Raw genomic sequence first — 24,897 nt, forward strand, 5'->3', positions numbered from 1 at the left:
CAACAGATGACTGGATAAACAAATCGTACATACAATGTATGCATACACAATGGAATATTACTCAGCCGTTAAAAGGAATGAAGATTTAGACATACGACAACATGGATGAACCTCGAAAACGTTCTGCTGGGTGAAGGAAGCTGGACACAAAAAGGTCACAGAGCCCATGATTCCATTTATATGAAACATCCAGAACGGGTAAATCTATAGGCACAGGAGCTGAGGAGGAGAGGGAAATGGAGGGCAACTGCTTAATGAGTAAAGGTTTCCTTTTGGGGTGATGGGAACATTTCAGAACCAGACAGAGGCAATGGCTACACAAACTGTGCCTGTACTAAGTGGCACTGAATTGTTCACCTTAAATGGCTCATTTTATGCTATACACATTTCACCTCAATAAAACAAAAACAAAAAGAAATCTGCAGCTCAGGACAAATCTGACTGCCCCATGGGTTTTGCTTGCCTCACGGCCCGACCGGCTACTTACACTGCGCCGTAGAGCAAGTGATGCCAGGGTACCAGGCCACCCCTGGGGGAATCTGCCTGTCAGTAAATTTAAGGCAGTCAAAGTGAAATCTGCCAAGAGCTTAAACTTCAGATGCCCTGCAAGGAGCAACGACGCCTGTGCCCGTTACTGCACTGCCGTAACAAGCAAGCACAAATTCTAAGCCAAGTTCACGGAAAATCACGTAACTATGGGACATAACTAACATAATAACAGCTAAAAGATCTTCAAGGAAACTTAGCTTATGTTCGTGTGTCTGTGTGTGTTGGTATGTGTAGGTGGTTTCTTCCTTATGAGTCATCATGAAATGGGAAGAGTTTGGGATAACGGAAATCCAGAAAGAAAACCACTTAAAGCTTAGAAAAGTTCTACATCACCACAAAAGCAAGAAGCATAATCAGAAATGATGCTACAGATCATCTACAGGACGGGTGACTATTAGGTATCGACTAAAAATGTCCCCTGCTATCGTACTGTCTAGTCTTCATTTCCTAAATAATGGTGTATTTTTTTAAATTGCTTATATATATTACCTTGGAGATGACTGCACATTAGTGATGCAGGACAAGAGTTCCATGAATGGTTAGTCTGTCGAATTGTGGTTTGTTTTTTTTTTAAGATTTTCTTTATTTATTTGACAGACAGATCACAAGTAGGCAGGCAGGCAGGCAGGCAGAGAGAGAGGAGGAAGCAGGCTCCCTGCTGAGCAGAGAGCCGGACGCCAGGCTCAATCCCAGGACCCCGGGATCATGACTTGAGCCAAAGACAGAGGCTTTAACCCACTGAGCTACCCAGGCACCCCGTCTATCAAATTATTAAACGTCTATCTGGATGAAAGGTATTACTGAAACACACCTTTATGCCCAAATGAGAAATGGCTTATGACCTACCAGTTATTCAGACCACGTCATGGTCACCTACAGGGAATGCTTCGAGGACCAAGAAAACCAGAAATAAAGTCCTTGCTCTAAAGTTGTAATACCCTGTCAACAGTCTGTTGACAGAAAAATTTACCAAACATTGACTCTGCTCCGTCTTTCTCCTGCCTCCTAACCTAGTCAATTGTTCCTTACTCAACTTCAACCTTCGAGATGTGAGTTTGCTAAATGGTGGTAGTTTCCTGCCTTCTTTTCAAACACAAAGTGCCCAAGAAGCTGCAGTGAAACTCCGGAGCCTCTGGTTTTATCTGATGGCAAGTTCCCAGCTTGAATTATGACCCTTTGCTATCAATTCTTCTTATATTGTTTATTTATCTGGACGAACTATCTACTCCCAGACTTCACTGCAATTTGTTCCCTGGTTTCATTTTCCCAATATCGCAAGGACATCCCTAATTGCCTCCTTTCCTAGCCCTATCTAGAGGGCTTTCTTACCTTCCCTTCTACCTACAAACTTATCCATAGTCATTATCTGTATGTATCTCTAACTCCTTCCCTCTCCCATTTCCTTACCTTAAATGGAGGGGAGGGGACCTTATTCTGTTCTAAGCTACTTCATCTACCAGCGCTCAGAAACCCAATGCTTCCCTCCTCCTTGGGAACTCTGATTCCTGAAGCATCCCTCCTTTTCGTACCACCTCCTCCTGGCTCCTCTCCTTCACATACAAACATACTCGACTCCCTCTCCTGCTCTTTCCTTCCCTTTATTTAATATAGAATCACTGCCATCATCGTCATATTCAAAATAAACACTGTCCATTACTGAGCACTTCCTGACTCATACGTCTACTGGCTTTCAACGTGTACATCACTTTTAAACAATGATTTGTTATTATTTATCTCCCATTTTACAGCTAAGAAAATTGTGGCACCGAAAGGAGGAATATGCCCAAAGTAACGACTGGTAAGGGAAGGAACCAGGGACCTGACCCCAGGGGTTTGGCTCCAGGGCCCGAGCTCGAGGCCACCGCGGTGCACGGCCGCTCGCGGTTACAGGAGCTGCCTACGTTTATCATCCCCTTCCCTCCCCCACCGCTCAATTCTCTTTTAAACCATTTAAAAGGGGTATGCGGGGTCCAACACGGGCGGCTGCCCGCACACGTGGCCACTGAGCGACAGCCGCGCGGCGGCGGGACGGCGGCGGCGACCTAACTTCGTTCCCGCGACCTAACCTCGTTCCGACGCTGACGACGCCGCGGCCCAGGTCCCCGGCGGGGCGGGCTCCGTGCGGACCCCGCTTCCTCCCGCGCTTCCTCCGCCAGCCCCTCGGAGCCGTGGAGGAGGTCTGTCCGCGGCTCTTGTCCTGGCTCATTCCACTCCATTCCCAGGGCCACCTCCCCGCTCCGTCCGTTCACTCCCGCACGGGCAGCCGGTTTCCGTCCTCCGAACGCGGCTCTGTCTCACCCGCAGGGACCACGTGCCGCCTCCGCGCCGCGGGCCGTCCCAGCTCAGAGCCTGGAGCGCCATCCACCGGCCCGACCCAAACGCAGGCACGTCTGTTCGATCGCGCTCTCCCCTTGTTTGTCTACTCCCTTCGCAATCTCCTCTTCTTCCCACGAATGCGCATCAAATCTGACCCCCGGTGTCCACTGCCACTGCTCTAAGCCAGAGCACCACATCATGGGTCTCACTGAAAGAGTAATGAGTCTAGTTCTTTTGCTTCAAGTGAAATGTAAGGTATAACATGGCTAGAAAATTCTTTTACACACACACACACACACACACACACACACACACACAATTAACATGACAGGAAACAAAACTGCCCTCTAAGGGAAAAAGGAAAAATTATAGAAAAGCTCACAATCTGTACTTAAAATGGCCTTTTAGCAATAAATCCTCTTTTAGTAATGTTCCAAATTCTTATTGGTAATGAGTAAAATGAAATAGATACTACTTTAAAAATTCTGTATTTGTTATTGGGTTACTCTGGGCAAACGGATCACTCACTCCTTCATTCATTAAAAATTTAATCTTAATTCCAATGCCACTTAGTATTCTCACAGGTTCAGTAACGATAGCTCCCTGCCTCCACACCTAAAATCATCATCATCCTCCCCACATGCACCAGTGGGGCAGGGCCAGGACAAGCTTCTCTGATATGCAGTGGTCAGAAGCTCTTAGAAGCGGTATCTTGTAAATGATATCTACCAAACCGAACACCAGAGGGAGATCCCCCTTTCCTACAGGCATGTGCTTTTTGCTTCTAGACCACCAACAACACAGAACGCCCGCCACTGTGCTCCCGAGGCTCTCCAGAAGTGCTCCGGACAGTCTCACCCACCCAGGGAACTACTCACTATTTAAAACTCCAGTAACTCCAAGAAAAATCAGTATTGGTATTTCCACCCTCAGGCTTATGTAACAGCACTCTGGCCAGTAGAGAACATAATCTACACAGTGAAACATGTAATAAGTTTAAAATGATAATGATAACAGCAGTAAGAATATCAGAAATGGCCCTTGGATAAACATAAGTTCAAAGGGAAAACAGCTCTTCCGAGTCTGAAATTTGCAACTGCTCTACTGTTTTGATGAGAACTTTATGTGAGGCCTGTTCCTCAGTGAATTTCTGATTCTTCTCTGAAAACACTGTATTTTATCTGGAAATGTTTTCCAAAACTAGTGCTGGCTGGTTCAAGACTTCAAGATTCTTCAATTACTACGACGACTAGCAGATGTATTCACTGGTGCCCTGGCCCTTCAGGATCCTTTCTCTTTGTCTTGGAGATAATGAGGTCTGCTCAAACTCTCTTACTAATATAATTTGTAAAATCAGCCACAGCATTAATAAATTTCACAGAACAAATATCCCTGGTTTCTAGAAACTTCTGATAAAATACTTTTGGAATGCAATCACAGACATATATTGGGTTGCATTAATACATTTATTTGGTCTTTTCAGCTGTGAAAAGATCTTGACATCCTCCTAGGGAAAAAAAAATCATCTGAATGAAAAATCAAGTAAGTGAAAACAGAATGGGGAGGAGCTTTAGCACTATCATAATTCAAGTAGAAAGAAAAAAGACCTACAGTTAATTGACCCCAAACTCAATGAATCAGCAAGTGAGTCAGTTGCTTTGAAACAGGTTTCATTATTTCAAAACAAATATTACCAGAAAAAAAACAACACTTTATATTTTAAAAAATTAAATCTAACATCATTTTTACCTTAATTATAAAAAATAATTACAATAAGCCAATGGTAAGTTTTCAAACATAACAATAAGATGATGGTGACTGTCACGGTTGTAGCGAAGTCTGAAGAGCCGGGTCATCTGACCTGTGAGGACGACAGAACGACAAAGGATCTAGAAATCACAGGGTGCTAGGGAAGACTCAGAAGGGATCAGAGAACTTTAGGATGGGTCTCCTTCTCCCATCTTGGCTTAACTGCTTCTTCAGGCCAAGCATACACACCCCCCCACCGGCACACGGAAATCCCGCCCGGCCCTCTAGGTCCAGCGGCAGCCCCACCTTCCACAGAGCCTTCCCTCACCCTCCCAGCCAGAAACAACCTGCCCCACGCTGACATCTCACAGGCCTCGCGTCCTTCTTATGAATCTGCTACTACATTTTCATGATATTTTCTCTGTAAGATACGTTTACTGAGAACAAAATCAATATTTGAACTTTAGTGATCATACTTAGTATAGTATCCTGCACATGGAAAACAAGACATACGGAACAACATAGCTCAAAGGACAACAGAACAGCTCTGCTCACTTTTACAGGTATGTGGGACCTTTGAAAAGTGACCAAACATCTCTGAGCCTCAATTCCCTGATCCATAAAAAGAGAAAAACTGTGCCTCATATGGTTGTTACAAGGATTAACTGAGACGATCCACACAAAGTGGTTAGCACACCTAGTAAATAATGACAGCCACTATTACTATAGTATGAATTATTACTCTACAATAAATTATAACATAACAAATTAATATTTTAAAATAAATATCAAGTACATGTTGAAGACTTAAAATATGGCGACTTCCAAAAGAGCTTTCATTTTTTTAAAAGTTAGGGAAAATCATTTTAATGTGTGTTACTCCTAAGGACAGAATTCAAAAAGAATATAGATAACAGAGCCGTACAACAACAGAAGAAGATGTACCAGAAACTATGATTCCCTGTCAGTGGATGAGCCCAAGCACAGGGGAGGTGACCATTTGTCAGAAGTACTGATGAAAGAAGTCTGCCCTTTGGTTAAAAGTGAGCAAGACTTTAAAATATATGCAATATTTCTAAGATCAAAAAAACCTGCTTTGGTTGTTCTTACTGATGTTTACAAAACTTCACACAACGTTTTTTCACTCTTCCAAATGTTCTCTCTAATACAGTGGATCAGATTTGATTCAGGAAGTGCAGCAGCCAGAACAATGGCCAAAGATGTCTACGTCCCAACCCCCAGAAGCTGTGAATAGTCACTTTATACGGCAAAAGGAGTCTGCAGATCTGATTACGTTAAGAGTCTTGAGATAGGGAGACTGTATGCTCGGGTAGCTGAGTGGACCCAGGGTAATCACAATGGTGCCTGTAAGAGGAAGAGGGAGGCAAGGAGAGTCAAAGAAGATGGGATGATGGAAGCAGGAGTCAGACAGAATGACCACCCTGAAGACACCTCACTTCTGGCTTTGAAGGTAGAGGAAGAGGCCATAAACCAAAGAATGTAGGTGGCCTATGGAAGCTAGAAAAGGGAAGGAAATGGATTCTTCATCGAGGCTCCAGAAGGAATGCAAGTCTTACAACACTCTCATTTTAGAAGTTTTAATCTCCAAGCCATAAAGATAATAAATGTGTTGATTTACCCAGCAACTTCACTACTAGTTATTTAGCCCAAAGAACTGAAAACAGTCACTCTAAGACTTGTGCACCAGTGTTCACAGTAGTTGTAGCTAAAAGGTGAAAACAACCCAGCTGTCCATCAACGGATGAATGGATAAACAAAATGTGGTATATATATAATATATACACACAATGAAATATTATCCAGTTATACATGCTATAACGTGGATGAACCTTGAAAATACGCTAAGTGAAATAAGTCAGACACAAAAGAAAAAATATTGTGTGATTCCCCTTATATACAGTATCTAGAAGAGGCCAGTTCCTAGAGACAGAACATAGATCAGATGTTAACCAAGGACTGGGAGGAAGAAGAAATGGAGTTACTGCTTCCCCTACAGGCAATATCCTTGGCAGCATCCTTGTCCAAAAAACTGTAAGAACTATCATTACTATTCTCTTATCTAGATGGTCTGCACCAGGCTCTGCACTCGGTGTGAAGTCGGTTTCGGGTTTCTTCACCTCCCCCCGCCCCCCACTTGCTCACTCTCTTCCTTTAAAATAAACCAATCAATTTGTTCTTAAATGATATAGCTGGAGTCATCATACTGCCTGTAATAAACTATATTACAAAGATATAATAATTTAAACAGTATGGTATTGGTATAAAAACAGACACACAGATCAATGGAACAGTACAGAGTCCAGAAATAAACCCATGCACATATAGTCAATTTATGACAAAATATAGAAAGAACTCACACAACTCAATAACGAAAAAACCAATCTGGTAAATAATGGGCAATTTCCCAAAGAAGACGTACAGATGGCCAACAGGCACATGAAAAGATACTGACATCATTAATCATCAGGGAAATGCGAATGAAAACCACAATGAGATATCATCTCACATCCGTCAGAATGGTGACTATCAAAAAGACAAGAAGTAACAAGTACTGGTGAAAATGGGCAGAAAAGGGAACCTTAGTAACTGTCAGTGGAATGTAAAGTGGTACAGCCACAATGGAAAACAATATGGAGGATCCTGAAAAAACTAAAAACAGAACTACCAGCAATTCCCCTTCTGCGTATTGATCCAAAAAAACAAAACAAAATAAAAACACAAATTAGAAAAGATACACACATGTCCGTGTTCACTGTAGCATTATTCGCAATAGCTAAGATATGGAAACAACCCTAGTGTCCATCCACGAGTGCCGGGATAAAGAAGATGATGTATATGCACACAATGGAATACCACTCGGCCATAACCAAGAGGGGAGTCTTGCCATTGAGGATGACATGGATGGACCCTGAAGGTATTATGCTCAGTGAAGTAACTCAGAGAATGACAAATACCACAGATCTCAGGACATGTGGCATCTAAAAAGTAACACAAACAAAACAAAATTCATAAATGTAGAGAACAGACTGGTGGTTACCAGAAGGGAAGGGTGACTGGGGGTTGGGCAAAAGGGGAAAAGGAGGTCATGAGGTACAAATTTCCGGTCACAGAATAGTAAGTCAGGGATGTAATTAGAGCACGATGACTGTATTCAATAATACTGTATTGCATATTACGTAACTTCACACAGTGACAGGAAAAACCAGACTTACTGGTCATTTTACAGTATATACAAATATTCAACCATTATGTTGTCTACCTGAAACTAATATAATTTGCATGTCAATCATATGTCAAGGAAAAAAATACTCTAAGTTCCTCAAAGAAATACCACTATGATATTTTTCTATACCTCCTCTTGAATTACAATAATCTACCTGGAATCTCTTCTCTGTGTATCTGTTTTCTTAACGGACTGCTAACTCTTGAAAGGGAATCTCATCTATTTGCACTAGCATCTTATAATAAACACCACACTCAATATTCTACATATAACAGGCACTTAATGAGTCAATACACTGATAAACCTAAACTACAGATTTTCTGGGAACACATCAGGGCTGTTTGACAAAAGCGCACCATCAGATTTACCTGCTCAACTTACACAGGTCGCTCTGGCAGGAGTAAGGCAAAGAAGAAACATCTCAAACAAGATCTTAAATAATTCTACAGTATTACTCCCTATAAAATGTCACAAACCAAAGTTATTTTTTCTAGAAATATTTAAAATTTTAGTAATCTACACAAAAGTTCCAAATCCAAGAAAAGGTAAGACTTCCGTTTTCTTACAACAACACTTAGCGTTCTTTCCACTGAGAACTTTACTTGTCATTCAAGTAGCAGAAACGAAGAATCCATACATCCTTTACAATTAAACAATCTGTAGGTCTGTTTTATTTTTAAATAAAAATCAATTTATAGGCATGTAATCGTCTGAGCAATCTATCTATATCTGATACACTGAGCATTGTAATTTAATAGGCAAACTGGAACTCCAAGTTATTTTTATATTCCTAAACTAATAAACTGACATCAGTGGGAGATGCTAAGAACAGAGTGAGAGGCTCTTAACGTTTCAGAAATTGACATTCAAGGTTCTAGTTACCTTCAAGTGCATGTAAAGGTCTGTAACATGGAAGTGATTTGTAATTTTACAATAGCAACAAATGCTGAGTTTTAGAGACATTAAAAAGTAAAAATCTATATTGATACTGTCCAGTTCTGAGTCTACCAGGCACTGCATATTAAAACAAGTCAAGAAATTCCCAAGACTGCTTTAGCAAGTGCTCCATCTAGAATTTCTCTAATACATAGTTCTGAAAATGGTTTTACCTGAAATCAAGCACGGCTTAAATTTTCTGCTTTATTTTATTGCAATTCATGGGAGAAACCATATGCAGGGTGTAAATCTTCATTTTGCCTTTATTTCCTGGCTGGTTTTGTGCCTTGACTTCTTCTTACTCCTTGAAATAATAATACCTAACTTACAGGGCTGTCATTAAGAACTCAACTTGAAATCAGGTAATGGGTACAGTGCTTAAGATTTTTAAAAACATGTCTTCGGAGGATTATTAAATAAATGTAGGTGTTCAACAAACGATAGCTATGAAACGTCTATTACTCGTACGGGTTTCTCAAGGACTCTGGGGTAGACCCATTTTCAGTGCTGGCCCAACCACCGGTCTCTCTTCCCTGAGGAATGCACGCCTGTCCTCTGAAGTGGCTCCTTGGGCGCAAGTGCCCCGTGCACCCCCCCAACGGCCTACGGGATGCACCGCCCTGCTTCTCTCTGCAAACGAGTCCCCCACCTAAGCTAGCTGGCCAAAACACCGGCAGATGGATCCGTGCTATAAAATGATGGACAGAGGACAGAGAAACAACAAAAATGAGACTGCCGCCGACAGCCCAGACAGAAGAGAACGCTGCGCGGCCCTTCTCCCCGCCCGCAGGTCCCGCGGCGGCAGGTCCCGCGGGGCCTCCCCGGCTGGCCTCGGCGCGCTCCGGGCGCCCGGCTCCGCGCAGCGGGACGTTCCACGGCTCAACTCCCATCAAGAGGCCGGTTCACTCTCGGGACTAAAAGCTTAACAAGTACCCCCACGTGGAGAACAATTTCGAATGGAAAGATATGTGGGCGGGAACTGCTATACTGGTTCGACTCATCTGCTTCAAATTACAAGATGTCGTGGCCGACAGAGGTGAAAACAAAGGCTGCTTCCAGGGGTGACTCCCAGGCGTACGACCTCCCACAGTCGGGCAGTTTTAAAATGATGGGTCAAAGAGGCAAGCCCCTCTGCAAGTGAATAACCTAGTTTACTTCAGAAGTTGTTACTGTGTGTGTACCCCTGCCCCTAACTCCCTCTAACACAGCTGAGTACTGAAACTCGTGCCTCCTCCCCAGAAACCCGGCCGCCCGGCGCCCGCTCTGGCGGATGATGAGGACACCCGGCGGGATGTCCTCGGAGCGATGCAATGAATCAACGGTACGGCTTGTGGAGACCTCGTACCCTTCACGGATTTGCCTTTCTCTCATGGGGACTCAGTTTTCTCGTTCACATGATATTAATTTTCTCCTAATAAAGAGTTAAATCAAGTATAAATTTTTAAAAATTACCAGATGAAAGAACAGATTAGAAATAGGTGTGTGTTTTTAACTATCTACTGACACCATCATAACTTCAATTTATACTGAATGGGGGGGTGGATAATATTTACTATTTTGATTAACACCTGTAACAAGGGCAACGTTTTACTGAAAGGTTACTGTGTAGCTACTAGCACTGTGCTTAACCATTTCCTTTAATACTCACAATGACCTATGAAATATATTATCTCCATTTTATAGGTGAATAAAGTCTCAAAAGATTGGGGAAATTGCCTGAAGTCCAAAGCTAGTAACAAATCCCTAATTCACACCCAGAACTACCTGACCCTAAAGGACTCTTCTCTCAACTGCTTCAGAGTTTCTCTGAAAAACAGAAAAACAGCAGCAAAGAGATGAGGCAATCTGCAGGAGAAACTAAATAATCTCTTGTTTTTTTAATTAACATACAATGTATTATTTGCTTCAGGGGTACGGGTCTGTGAACCATCAGTCTTACACACGTCATAGCACTCACCATGGCACATACCCTCCCCTATGTCCCTCACCCAGCCAACCCATTCCTATCCACCACCCCCCAGCAACCAGCAGTTTGTTTCCTGAGATTGAGTCTCTTGTGGTTTGTCTCCCTCCCTGGTTTCGTCTTGCTTCATTTTCCCCTCCCCTCCCCTCTGATCCTCTGTCTTATTTCTCAAATTCCTTATATCAGGGAGATCATATGATAATTGTCTTTCTCTGATTGACTTACTTCGCTCAGCATAATACCCTCCAGTTCCATCCATGTTGCTGTAAATGGCAAGATTTCGTTTCTTTTGATGGCTGCATAGTATTCCAACACACACACACACACACACACACACATACTCATTTTTATCCATTCATCTCTTGATGTTCATTCTAGGCTCTTTCCACGGTTTGGCTATTGTGGACATTGCTGCTATAAACATTGGGGTGCATGTGCCCCTTCGGATCACTGCGTTTGTATTTTGGGGGGAAATAACCAAAACTAAATAATCTTAAGCAAATACAATACCAGTTCCTGCAAGCACTAAATTACATCTGACAACTCAACACTCCAACTGCTCTTCATTTGCCGAACAGAAGTCACAGTTAAATGGAAAGTTCTTCTGTTAACTCCATTAGATCTAGTTAAAAAGCTGGATCTGGGAATCATCTCTTACCTGTGTTGCCATCTCCACTCTCCATAGATGGTTTACTGGTTTCTGACGGATTGTTCATTCTTGAGTCTGCAATGAATGAGAGGTGAATGAGGTTTTTTAAAAATTGGGGATGTGGTTAGGAAGGCAAAATTGTGGCAAAGGAAAGGTCTAAGAATATTGACTAATGTTACATTAATGTTCAAAAACATCAAATGTAACTAATGTTACATTAATTAATGTTCAAAACATCAAAGAATATTGACTAATGTTACATTAATTAATGTTCAAAAACAGATAGTGTCAACACTAAAACATTGGAAATTGTAATAAAAGTTTTATCTGAAAGAAATTCAGGATTCCTTAACCCCGAAGTGATCCACAAATAAACTCTCTTTCCAAAGAATTTTAACTTTCTCCTAACAAAGATAACTGAAATCTAACCGGAAAAAAATTACAATAGAGTCTAACATGTAAATGTAATAAATAAATTATGAAGTATAAAATTCTTCAAAGAAACAAACTAGGGCCAAGCACCTTACAGAGTAAAACATGTTACTCTCAAAGAAAGCTTCTTTTTCTCATTAGCCTTCGCATTTGTTAGTTAAAACCAAAACAATTCACTGGTACTCTTCCTAAAAGACTGTACAGTAACTCAACCTAACAGAATAAAAAGAAAGCATGTCTAAGAAAAAAAATCTCCTTATCTACTCCCTACCCAAACTATGCGTCAAAGTGAGAATATGTCAAATTCATACCCCAACCATAAACCAGTCCAAGAAGGTGCACCACAAGGCATGACAGATATATCTAATAATTTCAAAATTGAACCACACCCACACCCACCTAAAAACACTATGTGATATCCCATATGAACATCCTGACCTGGGTTTATCTCCTAAAGGGTTATCTCTTTAATGAAGGTTTTCATAGTAAAAAGTTTTCATCAAGCAATATAAAGTATCCCAGAAGATATACAAGAGATGAGAAAAAGTCTGTTTTTCTTCCACCTTTTTAACAGGGTAAAACCTAAATATACATTTAATACATACTTACTGTATTTCTACTATAAACCCAAACTTAGCATATTTGTAATCAAGTTTACTATCAACCAAGTTCCCCCTTTTCCCCTACTGAGTTAAGAACCATTTAACTATAATTATTAGTTTAGAATAAACTACATATATTTGATTTTTTCATTCAAGGGTACATTTTGTCATCTGCTTTAATGTTTAACTAGGAAACCAAAACCATCATCAGAAGTCCCAACCACGCTATCCATAGTTGCTTTATCCAAATGCACAAGTGATGAGAGAGAATCAAGAGTCCTCCTCATTAATTTCATTTCCAACCTGGATGCTGTGTGATAGGGTTCCTAACACAGGTTTTGAAACAGATGCTTGTCTTACAGTCTTAAGCAGTTTTATCATATCTTTAGTTCTTCAGATGTTCAAAGGATTCAAATTCGTTTTTTCTGTGGTCATAAAGGATAGTTCTACAACTTCCTTGCATCTACTGCACAGAAAAATTTAGATGTCACTGAAAGCATACTAAGGTTTGAAAGGAACAGGTGGTACAACTTAGTGAAAACCAGCTTTCTGAATGACTTAACCAAAATCTTACGGAAGTCCACAAAGATCACAACAAATGTTAATATACCATTAAACATACGTTCTGCTCAATGCTTCCTTTAGACTGGTAACAGAAAGTGGGAGAAGTATGAACCAGTTAATATTCATAAAAAGGGTAACATATCTTTTATACAAAGAAGTAGGAATAATTCTTAACAAGTCATGAGCCTGTGCTTGTGAAACTCATACCCTAATTTCCACACATCTAAATTAAAAATTATGTCACAGGTACTGTGTGACTCTTCTAAGCATTTTCTATTGAATTGTCGAGCTTTAGAGACATTGAACAAAATTACTTCACACACACATACACATGTAAACAAAACATAATTAACTGTACAACAATGTGAAAACTGTCCAAATGACAGTTACTGTTCATTACAAATAGTAGAGATACGATTTCCAATTCTAAAATATAATGCTAAAAATATTTCAAAGGTATTTTTCTTTTCTTTTTTTTTTTTGAGTTCCCAACATAGTAGATGTAAAAGAGTAAATACAAGTAAGTTCTCTTTTGATATTTGAAGTTTGTTTGTTTGTTTGTTTTTCTCTCTGGGCACACTGAGCTGTGTATAAGTCTAACACACAGTCTACAAACTGTTCTCGGATGGAATTCTTGGTATCAGTTTGTTGTTTTGATTGTGGTTTTTATTGTGCTACACAAATATTACTACTGTCTTGAGTTTAGGTCATTCCTTCTGCCTAACAATGTAAACATTTTCAGAACTATCATTTAATTTTATCCTTAGCAACTGTGAAGGAGATGGGGGTGGTGGGGGTTAAGCCTCAAATTTTCAAGCACAAAAAATGACGTACAGGAAAAAAAAAATCACTTGCAAAGGTTTTCAACCTAAAGTACCTCTGTCCTGGGAATTTATGGCATCTGACTCTCCAGGTGACCAGAGTAACCTAAGGAGGTTTCAAGAATTTTGCATACAAACAGACAAATCTCAACACAAAATAGAGCCACCAGGAGTCACAGTGCGTCTCAATCTATTTTAAATCTCAGTTACCAAAGACAGTTTATATAATCAAGCGTCACACCCCACCTCTCCTAACAGGTTTGTTGTTCTACAGACAGAACTCTAAATATAGGCTTTCCAGCACTTAAAATTGTTTTCTGAAGAACAGAAGTTGATTTTTTTTTAAATTAAAAAGGCTAATATCGGCCAAAATTTGAAAAGTTGATAGTTTCTCAAAGCTGGAAACTGATCAATGATCAGTCCTATGGCAGGAACCGCTGCCATGGCCCTCTGCATCAGTATTCATGGGAGCCATTCTGCATTGGGGCTCCGCCTTATTTTTCACTGTCCACTTTTGGTTTTTATATAAGACATTGACATTAGGTATGCAAAACATTTTTATTAATATGTATGCATTTTTTAGGTACACTTTATAATATTGTTTCAGATTTAGAGTGTTTTTAGAACTACATGAAATGCTCCCAATAGATATTTCCAAAAAGCAAAAATGTACTCTGTTTAAGGTGAATTCCAAATCTACACTATGTACTGAAAATGTCTTCTGAACCAGAAGAGCTGGTGGTAGGGAGGGACCTACTGCAAATTCAAGTATGCTCCTGCCTTGCAAATGCTTTCCTACTTCTCTGCTCAATCCACCTCTCCCCTCCCTCCCCGAGCTGGTTGCATATGCGATTAAGCATTTATGCATAGTCAACCCCACACACGCCATTTCCATACTAAAGCTTATAAGAAAGAACTGTGCTGGTACCCACCTAGAACATAGTCACTGCAGTCCAGCATTGCTGTGAGGTCTTCTAGAGGTTCAGACAGTCCAGAGCAAGGAAGAAACAGGTAGCAGTTTGGGGTGGGGGGAAGAAGGTACTACTATTTCTAACAAATCTACACTATGTTCTTAAGAGAACAAGGGTGGGAGGTGGAAAGTGGGTTAGGGGGCGAGGCAAAATACAACTTCAGTTACACCATAGCAATCTTCAACTGAATAAGGAAACTTCAGTTGCTCAGAGGAGTTTTAGTCTCTCCTACCAGCTAGGACTGACATTGTCAAGGCAACTGAAGCATGAAAAGTTCCCCTTTTTGTAATAAAATAGAAACAAAGATTGCAGCTGGCAGTTTCCATAATGAAGCTTAATCAGTATGCGTGTGATTAGGGCCTTATGCAAATCTCTCCTCGTTAGCACAGCAGCCAGCACTTTGAAGTCCACGAACAATTCATTTACAGAACACACTGAAAGCACTCCCTGCATAATTTAAATCATTGCATAAATATTTATCAGCCCATTTGCATATTAATTGGCAGTGCATGAAGGGAAAAATTATCTCCTGAGTGCCAGCATAATAATTAGGAGGATAAAATGAGATTTCTTCCAATGGCCTGGCTCCTCGGACCTAACTTGAGATAGTACTGGGGGAGAAGGGAGAGACAGGAGACAGAGTTCTGTTAAAATGGCACTGAAATGACACGTACAAATTAGAAACAACTCTACAGACTTAAGCACCTTTAATCTTATTCCTGCTGGCAACAATGACTTCAGTAATAAGAGGATTTGCAAAAAGCTTTCTACACAATCCAAATAATCCCAAAGAAACAATTAGCAAGGTAGAAGCAGAACATAGGGCTGTCAAGATGGTGCTAGCCTACTGATAGGGAATTTTCCAAATATTAACGTGCACTGTCTGGGGGAAAGTCCTACTTTAAAACAAGGCAACAATATAAACCCAGAAGTAGTGCAAGAGCTGTAAAATTATTTTCAAGAGTATGGAAATTCATCATCTATAAATCTTTTCAGACTACTCAATTAACAGACCAGATTAGCCGAATGCCAATATCCTTGTTTATTATCCGAATGCAGCACCCTTCCCCCATCGAAATCAATCTAAAGTAGAAGATGGTTCATTATTTACAATATCAATCACCAAAAAAATGGGTCATACAAATTATGGACTTAGTCTTTTCAAGTAAATTTCACCTCATGTATAGGAAAAATATATATTTATACTCTTTACTAGAGAATATATCTATTCAATTTAAAGTAAATTTACAAGGTAAAACATCAGTCCAAAATTTTTTAGACATTATGACAGGACATTCCACTGTAATCACCATAAACAACTCAGGAAAAGACTTCTAAAAATCCCATGAAGTAGGTATTACTGACTTCTTTGTGTTTTTTTTTTTTTTTTAAAGAGGAAACTGAGGCAGAGTGAGCTAAAGTACTTTACCCAATGTGACACTAATAATTTGGAGTCAGATTTAAAATCGGATTTTGCTGGTATCAAAACCTGAGTTCTTGCCTATTATTACACATTGCGGCCCAGTGGTACACTTATGGAAGTAGCAGGCGTGGGGGGCTTAAAAAGGGCAGCAGATTAACACAGCTTGTTTTCAGTGCAGTGAGGACACTAATAACTAGTGACAAAGATTTTGTGTTTAAAAGTCCAGTATGTACAGATACACAGAAGAGTGCACTAGAATTGAGGGAGTTCTCCAGGGTATTATCCCGTTAACAACTTTTTATTTAGAACTAGTCTTCAAGCATGCCATGTGTCTGATTATTAAAAATATGCATTTTTTAAAAGGTTTTATTTATTTATTTGACAGAGAGAGATCACAAGTAGAGAGGCAGAGAGAGAGAGAGAGAGAGAGAGAGAGAGGGAAGCAGGCTCCCTGCTGAGCAGAGAGCCTGACACGGGGCTCAATCCCAGGACCCTGAGATCATGACCTGAGCCGAAGGCAGCGGCTTAACCCACTGAGCCACCCAGGCGCCCCTAAAAATATGCATTTTTAAAAAGATTTTTATTCATTTATTTGTCAGAGGGATAGGGAGAGAGAGGGCACAAGCAGGGGGAGCAGCAGGCAGAGCGAGAAGCAGGCTCCCCTCTGATCAAGGAGCCTGCTGTGGGACTGGATCCCAGGACCCCGGGATCACAACCTGAGCCAAAGGCAGATGCTCAATCAACTCAGACACCCAGGTGTCCCCAAAATATGTATGTTTTCCCAACATTGAGGTTGAAATTAAACTCAACGTGCTTATGTGGACACAAAAGACAAGACTTCTATAACAGAACTTTAAAAAGATTTCTTTGCAAGTCTTATAAATTAGGTAGGAAGAGAACCAAAACCCTCTCTCAAGTTCTAGATAAGCACTCTATTTGTACTGCTAGTCCTTCCGTTGTGCAGAATCACAAAATCCCTATGAGGGGAGAGTTTACAGGGGAGAAAGGTAACACTGCCAGGGAGACTAAGTTCCTTCCCTTTTTGAACCCTAATTTTCTCATCTGTAAAATGAGAGATCTTTTCCACGAGGCTGCTGTGAGGATAAAGGGGCCTGTGCCTCTTAGACCCGATCGTGGGACGAGGCATGAGGCAGCTGTGCCAGCGGACAGAGACCAAGACACAGAATAAGCAAGCTACAACCTTCAAGAGCACCAAGTTTACTCAATAATAATTCCCAACACTTCGTAGTAAAACAATAAAGACTGTATTACACAACAAAATAACAAAATTCAAATAAGTTTTGAACGCCTTGGACTATACAAGCTGCACTTGGTGAGAAAATATCAGAAGCAGTGACTGTGACTGGTAAGGAGGGGACATCATGTATGTTTCTTTCTCTCCTCTTTTGCCTTCATAAAACTTTACATTTACTGCCTGTACTTATTATAGACGATCTCTGCAACTCACCATCTACTTTTTATGCTGTTTGCAGCGGCACTTCTAAGCTACCTTTCTTACACCAATTTGGTCTTTCACAAATCAGCTAAGCGGGACTGGAAGCCTCAGCCGGGCCATCTCTGCCAACTACAAAGTGTTTGCTGGAAGGTGCCCGTTCAGGGGCAGGGCCTTGGCAGTGCACTAACCACCCACCTCAGGCCAAGAGTGTGGCACAGGGCCTCTGCATAGCAGGGGGCCTAGAGCTCACCGGCTGACAGAGGCTGCTATCCAGAGAGGGACCCCTGTCCCCTCTGCTGCAAGTCGTTCGTTGTCCTCACTCCAGGAACAGGAAGAGGGGCAAGCGGAGGCAGTGCTGACATGCAGCTGTCCAGAGTGCCGGGGAGCCTCACCCATGCAGCGGCTTCCTTACAATGGGAAGGACAAGAAAACTCCCATTCGCCGCCTCGATGTAGGTGTTCTGCGCATTCTAAAAGGCAGGTCTAAATACTAGAAGGCTGCCTAGGCCTCTACAGATGGACTGCAGGAGGCTGGCTACCATCCATCTCTCCCCTGTACTCCCCCAACCATGGCAAAGTTAGACCCAAAAGAAGGGAACAGACAGCTTTCCCACAAAGCTCAAGCATTCACTTTATTGGGCCCTCTGTCTGAAATAGCAGATTAAAACTTAATCTAAAAAGAATAGCCTTCTAAAAATAGAAATTTCTGGGAAGTTTTGTAGGGCTGTCAGTCATTCACACTTTAGCACAAATTAATCCAATTCAACTGCTTTCCTTTAACACCTCATTGAGGAGTTGTAGGGTGGTAATAATTGTTCCCATTGGAAAAAGGCCAGTAAATACTCTTATAAAATAAATGCTATTAGCTGACCTGTACTTGGGGGATGGGGAAAGGGTTCACAGAAAGCAGAAAATAGGAAATAGCATACAGTAGTATAAAAAGGAGCTGAAAGACAAAGTTAAAATTCACATACTTTAAAATCAGGCTTAAAGCTGAGGCTTTTTATATTTTTCATTATTATTATTATTATTTTAGCAATTTCTACACCCAGTGTGGGGCTTGAACTCCTGACCCTGAGATCAAGAGTCGCATGCCCCTCCAGCTGAGCCAGCCAGGCACCCCTGAGCCTTTGCTTTAAGAATGGGAAGAAATGCTCTTCCAGGATCCAGAATTCATGGCTCACAGCATCTGTATTAGGGTAATTTTCCACGCACGATCCTACGGCTAGCCTCGGTCTCATTAGAGAGGCAACTGAGGACAGTAACAACTCAGTGACAAACTAGAGTTTTAAAACACGTCTTTTGAGTACGAGGGAACAGAGGCAGGCCTGTACCCCACTGACCTCACTTATCAAATTCCAACCTGGTCACAGGCCAGATGAACTGACGGTACACCCCTGCACTGGCCGTCCAGCTAGTCCGGGGAACGGGAAGGTATAATCGGCAACTGGTCGCCGGCACATCCTGTCTGCCTCTCGGTAGGATTTTTCATCTCCTAGCTCCACTGCTTTCACGCCTAGGCAATCTCAATCGCCTTTTTATTTTTTAAAGATTTTATTCATTCAAAGAGAGACACAGGGAGAGCGGGAACACAAGCTGGGGGAGTGGGAGAGGGAGAAGCAGACTCCCCGCTGAGAAGGGAGCCCGACGTGGGGCTCGACCCCAGGACCCTGAGATCATTACCCGAGCCAAAGGCAGATGCTTAAGGACTGAGCCACCCAGGATCCTGCAATTGTCTTTTTAATTCTCACCTATTTTCAAAATCTACCACTACTTTAATCTCCTCGCCGGCTTCTTCACAGAAAACAACGACACTGCTTCAGCAGACGCTCAGTAACACAAAAATGTTTCATTAGCTCAAGAATTATAAACCGTTATCTTAACAAAAACCTCATCCCAAAACTCATTACCCATTGAAAGCCTAAAATAATTTACTAAGGTTCAAATACGAAAGAACGTTCAGGATCTGGAAATTTCTTAGATCCAAAATCAAGTGATGGGTATCAGCACTGCCTCTATTCCTCTGCACGGAATATCACAGTATATGTGAATGATAATCCCCCCACCCCAAGACTGCAACATGGAATTTCAGAGCTTAAGAGGAACAGATTTAAGAAAACAATGTCTGCTGTATTTACGAAAAATCCTCGATGGGCAAACACCGAGACCGAATCTATTTTTATCATTCTGGCAAATAAGCATTGCCCGATAACAAGAGATCAGAGGGATGATTTTCCTTCCTAAAAACCAAACTGAGGCCTAGAGAATGACTCGCAGGTCACACTACTACGTGGCAGAGAAAGCAGGGGCTAAAGGACATAACAAGGAGGCATGAGAGGAAAGTTTAAGTAAAATAAAATATGCTGAAATTCTTATTACCCATGACACGGAGATTTGTAGTTGGTCAATTAAAAAGGTCAACTTAAATATCATAAAACCATTATATCATAAACATTTCATGTTAACAGAAAGTACATAAGCATACATTTATTTACTCATCTTTTGATGGTGGACCAAAGCCTTTGCTTTAAAATTGAATCCACTCATTTGAGTTTCCTCTTCTTTTCTGGGTGAATCATATCTTTAATACTTACTCCAGTATTTTCAGTTTCAATTTCTTGAGCTTTGTTTTTCAAGCTTTTCATATTTTACATATATATTAAGACTATAAAAAACTCAAGAATTTCATGAAACAATGCTCTTAGATGTAGTACAATATGATACATATTTTTTAACTGCTGATTTCAATCTACTGAATTGACTTCATCACCCACAGATTGAAAAACTGCTTTAAAAGTAAGACAAGGGGCGCCTGGGTGGCTCAGTGGATTAAGGCCTCTGCCTTTGGCTCCAGTCATGATCCTGGGGTCCTGGGATCAAGCCTCGCATTGGGCTTCCGGCTCGGTAGGGAGCCTGCTTCCTCCTCTCTCTCTCTACCTGCCTACTTGTGATCTCTGTCTGTCAAATAAATAAATAAAAATCTTTTAAAAATATTTTTTAAAAAGGTAAGACAAGAACGCAGGGCGCCTGGGTGGCTCAGGCAGTTAAGCAGCCCACTCCTGGTTCCAGCTCAGGTCATGACCTCAGGGCCCTGGAACGGAGCCCGGGCTGGTCCCTGTGCTCAGCGAGGGTCTGCTTGAGGATTCTCTCTCCCTCTCCCTCGCTCCTCTACCCCCTGCATACACACTCTCTCTCTAAAATAAACCTTTAAAAGAAAAAGGCAAGAACTTAAAAGACACATCAAGCACTGAGAGTACAGAATCTTTTTCTTTCTTTTTTAAAGAACAATTTATCCCTAATATTTTACAGCTCTTTTCTCACATCTAATTCAGCAGTATTTTCAGTAATTATCCTTTATCTACTCTTCTCAAAACATTCAACTTAAGTTTTCACAGAGACGTCATCTCCTCCTTTTCTCTTCCTTGGTTGATATGATAACGGTTTAAACCGTGGAACTAAGTGAGAGTCCAACCGGACGGGACAGGCTTGGGAGCGCAGACAAGGACCGGTGCTGCAGGCCGGCTGGCCTCTGAGGGGCGGCAGACGGCACAGACAGACAGACGGCAGACAGCACAGACAGACGAACGCGTTCCGCTCCCTGCAGGGCATCAGACAGCGCGTTGGAAGCAGGAACCGTGCAGGCAGCCGTGAGTCCGAGGAGTCCTTCGGCCTGGTTAGCTAGGAAAGCCACCCCACGGGACAGCAGTGAGTTCCAGGGAAGAGGCTGGAGCTTCTGCGTTTTCCTGTAACTTCTGCCAACACACGGACCACCGTCGTGCACCGAGTCCACCCGCCGCCCGGCCGAACACTGCGGCCACCTTTAGTAGACGCATCACTGGAGAATTCAATCCTGCATTTCTTGGTTGTGAAGTTTGAATTCCGCACAGCTCTACGGAAGGGTCGCCGTCGCACGGCACGCACCTGTCCAGCTCACCCTGTCATCTGGTTTGATTCTGTAACTGTCTTTTCTTTTTTCTAGTTTACGGAGTTTTGCAAAGTCACTGATTTCATGCACGAGCACATTCAACAAGTACTGACTCGGTGCCACTGAGCAGTGGGACAGGAAGTGGGGGCACAACGCTGCGGCACAGAATGCTTACAACTGATTAGAAAGAAGTACTGGACAATCACCCCAAACACGACCACCAAGAAGATTCCACGGAGGAGAACAGCAGGTGACGACACGGCTTTAACACAGGCCTACAGCCTGTCTTGACATCTCTGGCTAATATTAGAGTTCTCCTAACAACTGCAATGTGACTTCTCGGATTCCATTTCTTAAATCCATGAAATACAGGCTTTTATTTATTGTGTTTTATTTGAAACCCCATGCTGCTTAATGATTCCCACCCGTCCCTTTGAACTATTAGGTTTCATCTACGATATCGGTGATGTGTCCTCTCTGGGTGTCTCTTACTCTTGGTTTCATAAATTTGTGTGAAGAGACATGGGTAATAAGTATCCCAGAGTCTATGTGAGATAAAAATTTAAAGACACATTTCTCTACTAAACTAATGTAGATATTCTTCTGACTAATCAGATGTTACTAATACATTTTAACAATCAACGGATTCCATAAACATGTACTGACTGCCAATCTCTCAACAGTATCTCTCCTCCCTGAACTCATGAGAAGTCTATCCACCTAACGTATAAAGACAGGCTCAAAAGTTATGACCTCAGATCTTCCTTTATTCCCCTCCTTGTCAGGTAACTCCTTGTTTCTCCAAAACCATATAGCAATGACAGGATCTCTTTTTGTTTGAAATAGTTCATCCTACAATATGCTATCAAGTCCAGGCAAATGACATCGGTATAAAGGGTATGTGTAGTTCTGTCATCTTATTTCACATGTGTAGGTAGACCACAACACCACCACTGCAATCACAATACAGGAGAACCATTTCATCACAAAGAATTCCCTCCTGCTACCCTATTATGGCTGTACTCACTCCTCCCCTTCTGGCTATTCTGAATCCTTGACAACCAATCATCTGCCATCCACCTTTATAATTTTGTCATCTTGAGAATATTATAAAAATGGAATCATATATGACAATTTCAGGTTGGCATATTTTATTCAACATAATACCCTTAAGATCTAATCAAGTTGTCCTGTGTGTCAACAGTTCATTCCTTTCTACTGCGGAACAGAATATTCCATAGTATGGATGTACCCTAATCTGTTTAACCGCTCACCTACTGAAAGACTTTCGGTCGTTCCCAGTTTGGAGTTATTACCAAAAACGGTGCTACAAACTTTCATGTTCGGGATGTACACTGGGTCACAAGCTCCACACTGGGAGAAAAGGCTGCAAAGAACCTGTCTGGTAAAGGACTCTCGTCTATAATATATAAAGCACATTCGTGTATATGTTTTTACGTGGACAAATTTTTATTTCTCTGGGATAAATGCACAGAAGCGATACTGCTGGGTCACATGGTTAAGTGTGTATTTAGTTTTTGAAGAAATTTCCAAATATTTTCCAGAATGGCTGTACCATTTTAGGATTCCACAATGTATGGGAGATCCGGATTCTCCAAATCTACACCAGCATTTGATATTATTAATTTTCATTGTAGCTGTTCTACTAGGTGTGTAGTGACATCGCACAATGGTCTCAATCTCCATTTCCCTAATAAACAGCGATACAGAATGGATTTTCATATGCTTATTATTTGTTTATCCTCCTCAGTGACATGTCTATTCAATTCTTTTGGATTTTTCTAAAAATCCCCAAATCTCCCTTTTATTTTTTTTTATTTTTTTTTAAGTTTTTTTTTTTTTTTAAAGATTTTATTTATTTATTTGACAGAGAGAGATCACAAGTAGGCAGAGAGGCAGGCAGAGAGAGAGCAGAGAGCAGAGAGCCCGACACGGGGCTCAATCCCAGGACCCCGAGATCATGACCCGAGCCAAAAGCAGCAGCCCAACCCGCTGAGCCATCCAGGCGCCCCGCCAAATCTCCCTTTTCTAAAGGACTGTTTCGATTTCTAGAACTGAGTTTCACTGTGTGTGGGAGGGGAGGTCTAAGTACAGCTGACACATGTTATATCAGTTTCAGGTACATAACACAGTGATTCAATAAATTTATATGTCACCTATGCTCATCACAAGTGTAGCTACCACCTGTTACCATCCAACACTACTACAATACCATGACTATTTTCCCTACGCTGTCTTTTACTCCTGTGATTTGTTCATCCCATACCTGGAAGCCCAGATCTCTCAGTCCCCTCCCCCATTTGTGCCTATTCCCCCCAACCCCTTCCCCTCTTGCAACCATCAGTTTTTTCCTATATTTATAGGTCTGATTCTGCTTTTTGTTCATTTGTTTCTTAGATTCCACATGTAAGTGGAATCATATGGTATCTGTCTTTCTCCGTCTGACTCATCTCACTTAGCATAATGCCTTCTAGGTTTGTCTGTGTTTTCACAAGTGGCAAGATCTCATCCTTTTTATGGCTGAGTAATATTTCATTGTGTGGACATATACCACAACTTCCTTCTCCATTATCAGTGGCCATTTGCGCTGCTTCCACATCTTCGCTATTATAAATAATGCTGCAATAAACACAGAGATTCATGTATCTTGTTGAATTAGTGTTTTCTTTGGTAAATATACAGTAATGGAATTACCAGCTCATATGGTAATTGTATTTTTAATTTTTGAGGAACATACATACTGGTTTCTGCAGTGGCTGCACCAATTTACATTCCTACCGAGAGTATATGAGGGTTCCTTTTCCTCCATAGGGCTGTGTTTTGTGAGCTCTTTACATATTGTAGTTATCAGCCTTTTATCAGATATGTGCTTTGCAAATATTTTCTCCCACTGTGGAGCTTGCCTTTTCATCCTTTTAATGGACACAGCAAAATATTTTAATTTTGATAATGTCCAATTTATCAATTTTTTCCTTTTGTAGGCTGTATTTCTGCTGTCATGTGTTTTGGGTTTTTGTTCTAAGATTTTTATATTTAAGTCATCTCTACTCCCAACATGGGGTTTGAACTTACAACCCCAAGGTCAAGAGCAGCATGCTGCACTGCCTGAAGCAGCCGGTGCCCCTCTGGGGTCATGTTTAAGAACGATTCATCAATCCTCTGTTCTACAGGTTTCCTTCTATGTTTTTTTCCTAGTGTGAACAGTAAAGGTGGTTTTTTTTTTTTTTTTTAAATTCTTTTTAAATTGTTTGTCAAAAAGATTTTCCTTCCTCTGTTT

At 41.3% G+C, this 24,897-nt stretch overlaps 1 protein-coding gene across 3 annotated transcripts in view; it reads right to left on the reverse strand.

Annotated features, from left to right (window-relative positions):
* The window catches only part of LOC111150678 (POU class 2 homeobox 1), a 199,318-nt gene that overhangs the window by 57,444 nt on the left and 116,977 nt on the right, over window positions 1–24,897 (reverse strand). For 2 of the 3 annotated variants that reach the window (XM_022508219.1, XM_022508218.1), the window contains exons 1-2: window positions 14,758–14,826; window positions 11,416–11,481 (exon numbers count right to left, since the gene is read on the reverse strand). In XM_022508219.1, coding sequence (XP_022363927.1) covers window positions 11,416–11,481; window positions 14,758–14,785 — 94 coding nt within the window. In that variant the 5' untranslated portion in view covers window positions 14,786–14,826. Of the gene's footprint in view, window positions 1–11,415; window positions 11,482–14,757; window positions 14,827–24,897 lie in introns of those variants that run through there. The other variant, XM_022508217.1, reaches the window with a different exon arrangement.

This window comes from Enhydra lutris, unplaced genomic scaffold (genome assembly GCF_002288905.1).
Source record: "Enhydra lutris kenyoni isolate GAN:26980312 unplaced genomic scaffold, ASM228890v2 scaffoldscaffold24, whole genome shotgun sequence".
Classification (NCBI taxonomy): domain Eukaryota; kingdom Metazoa; phylum Chordata; class Mammalia; order Carnivora; family Mustelidae; genus Enhydra; species Enhydra lutris.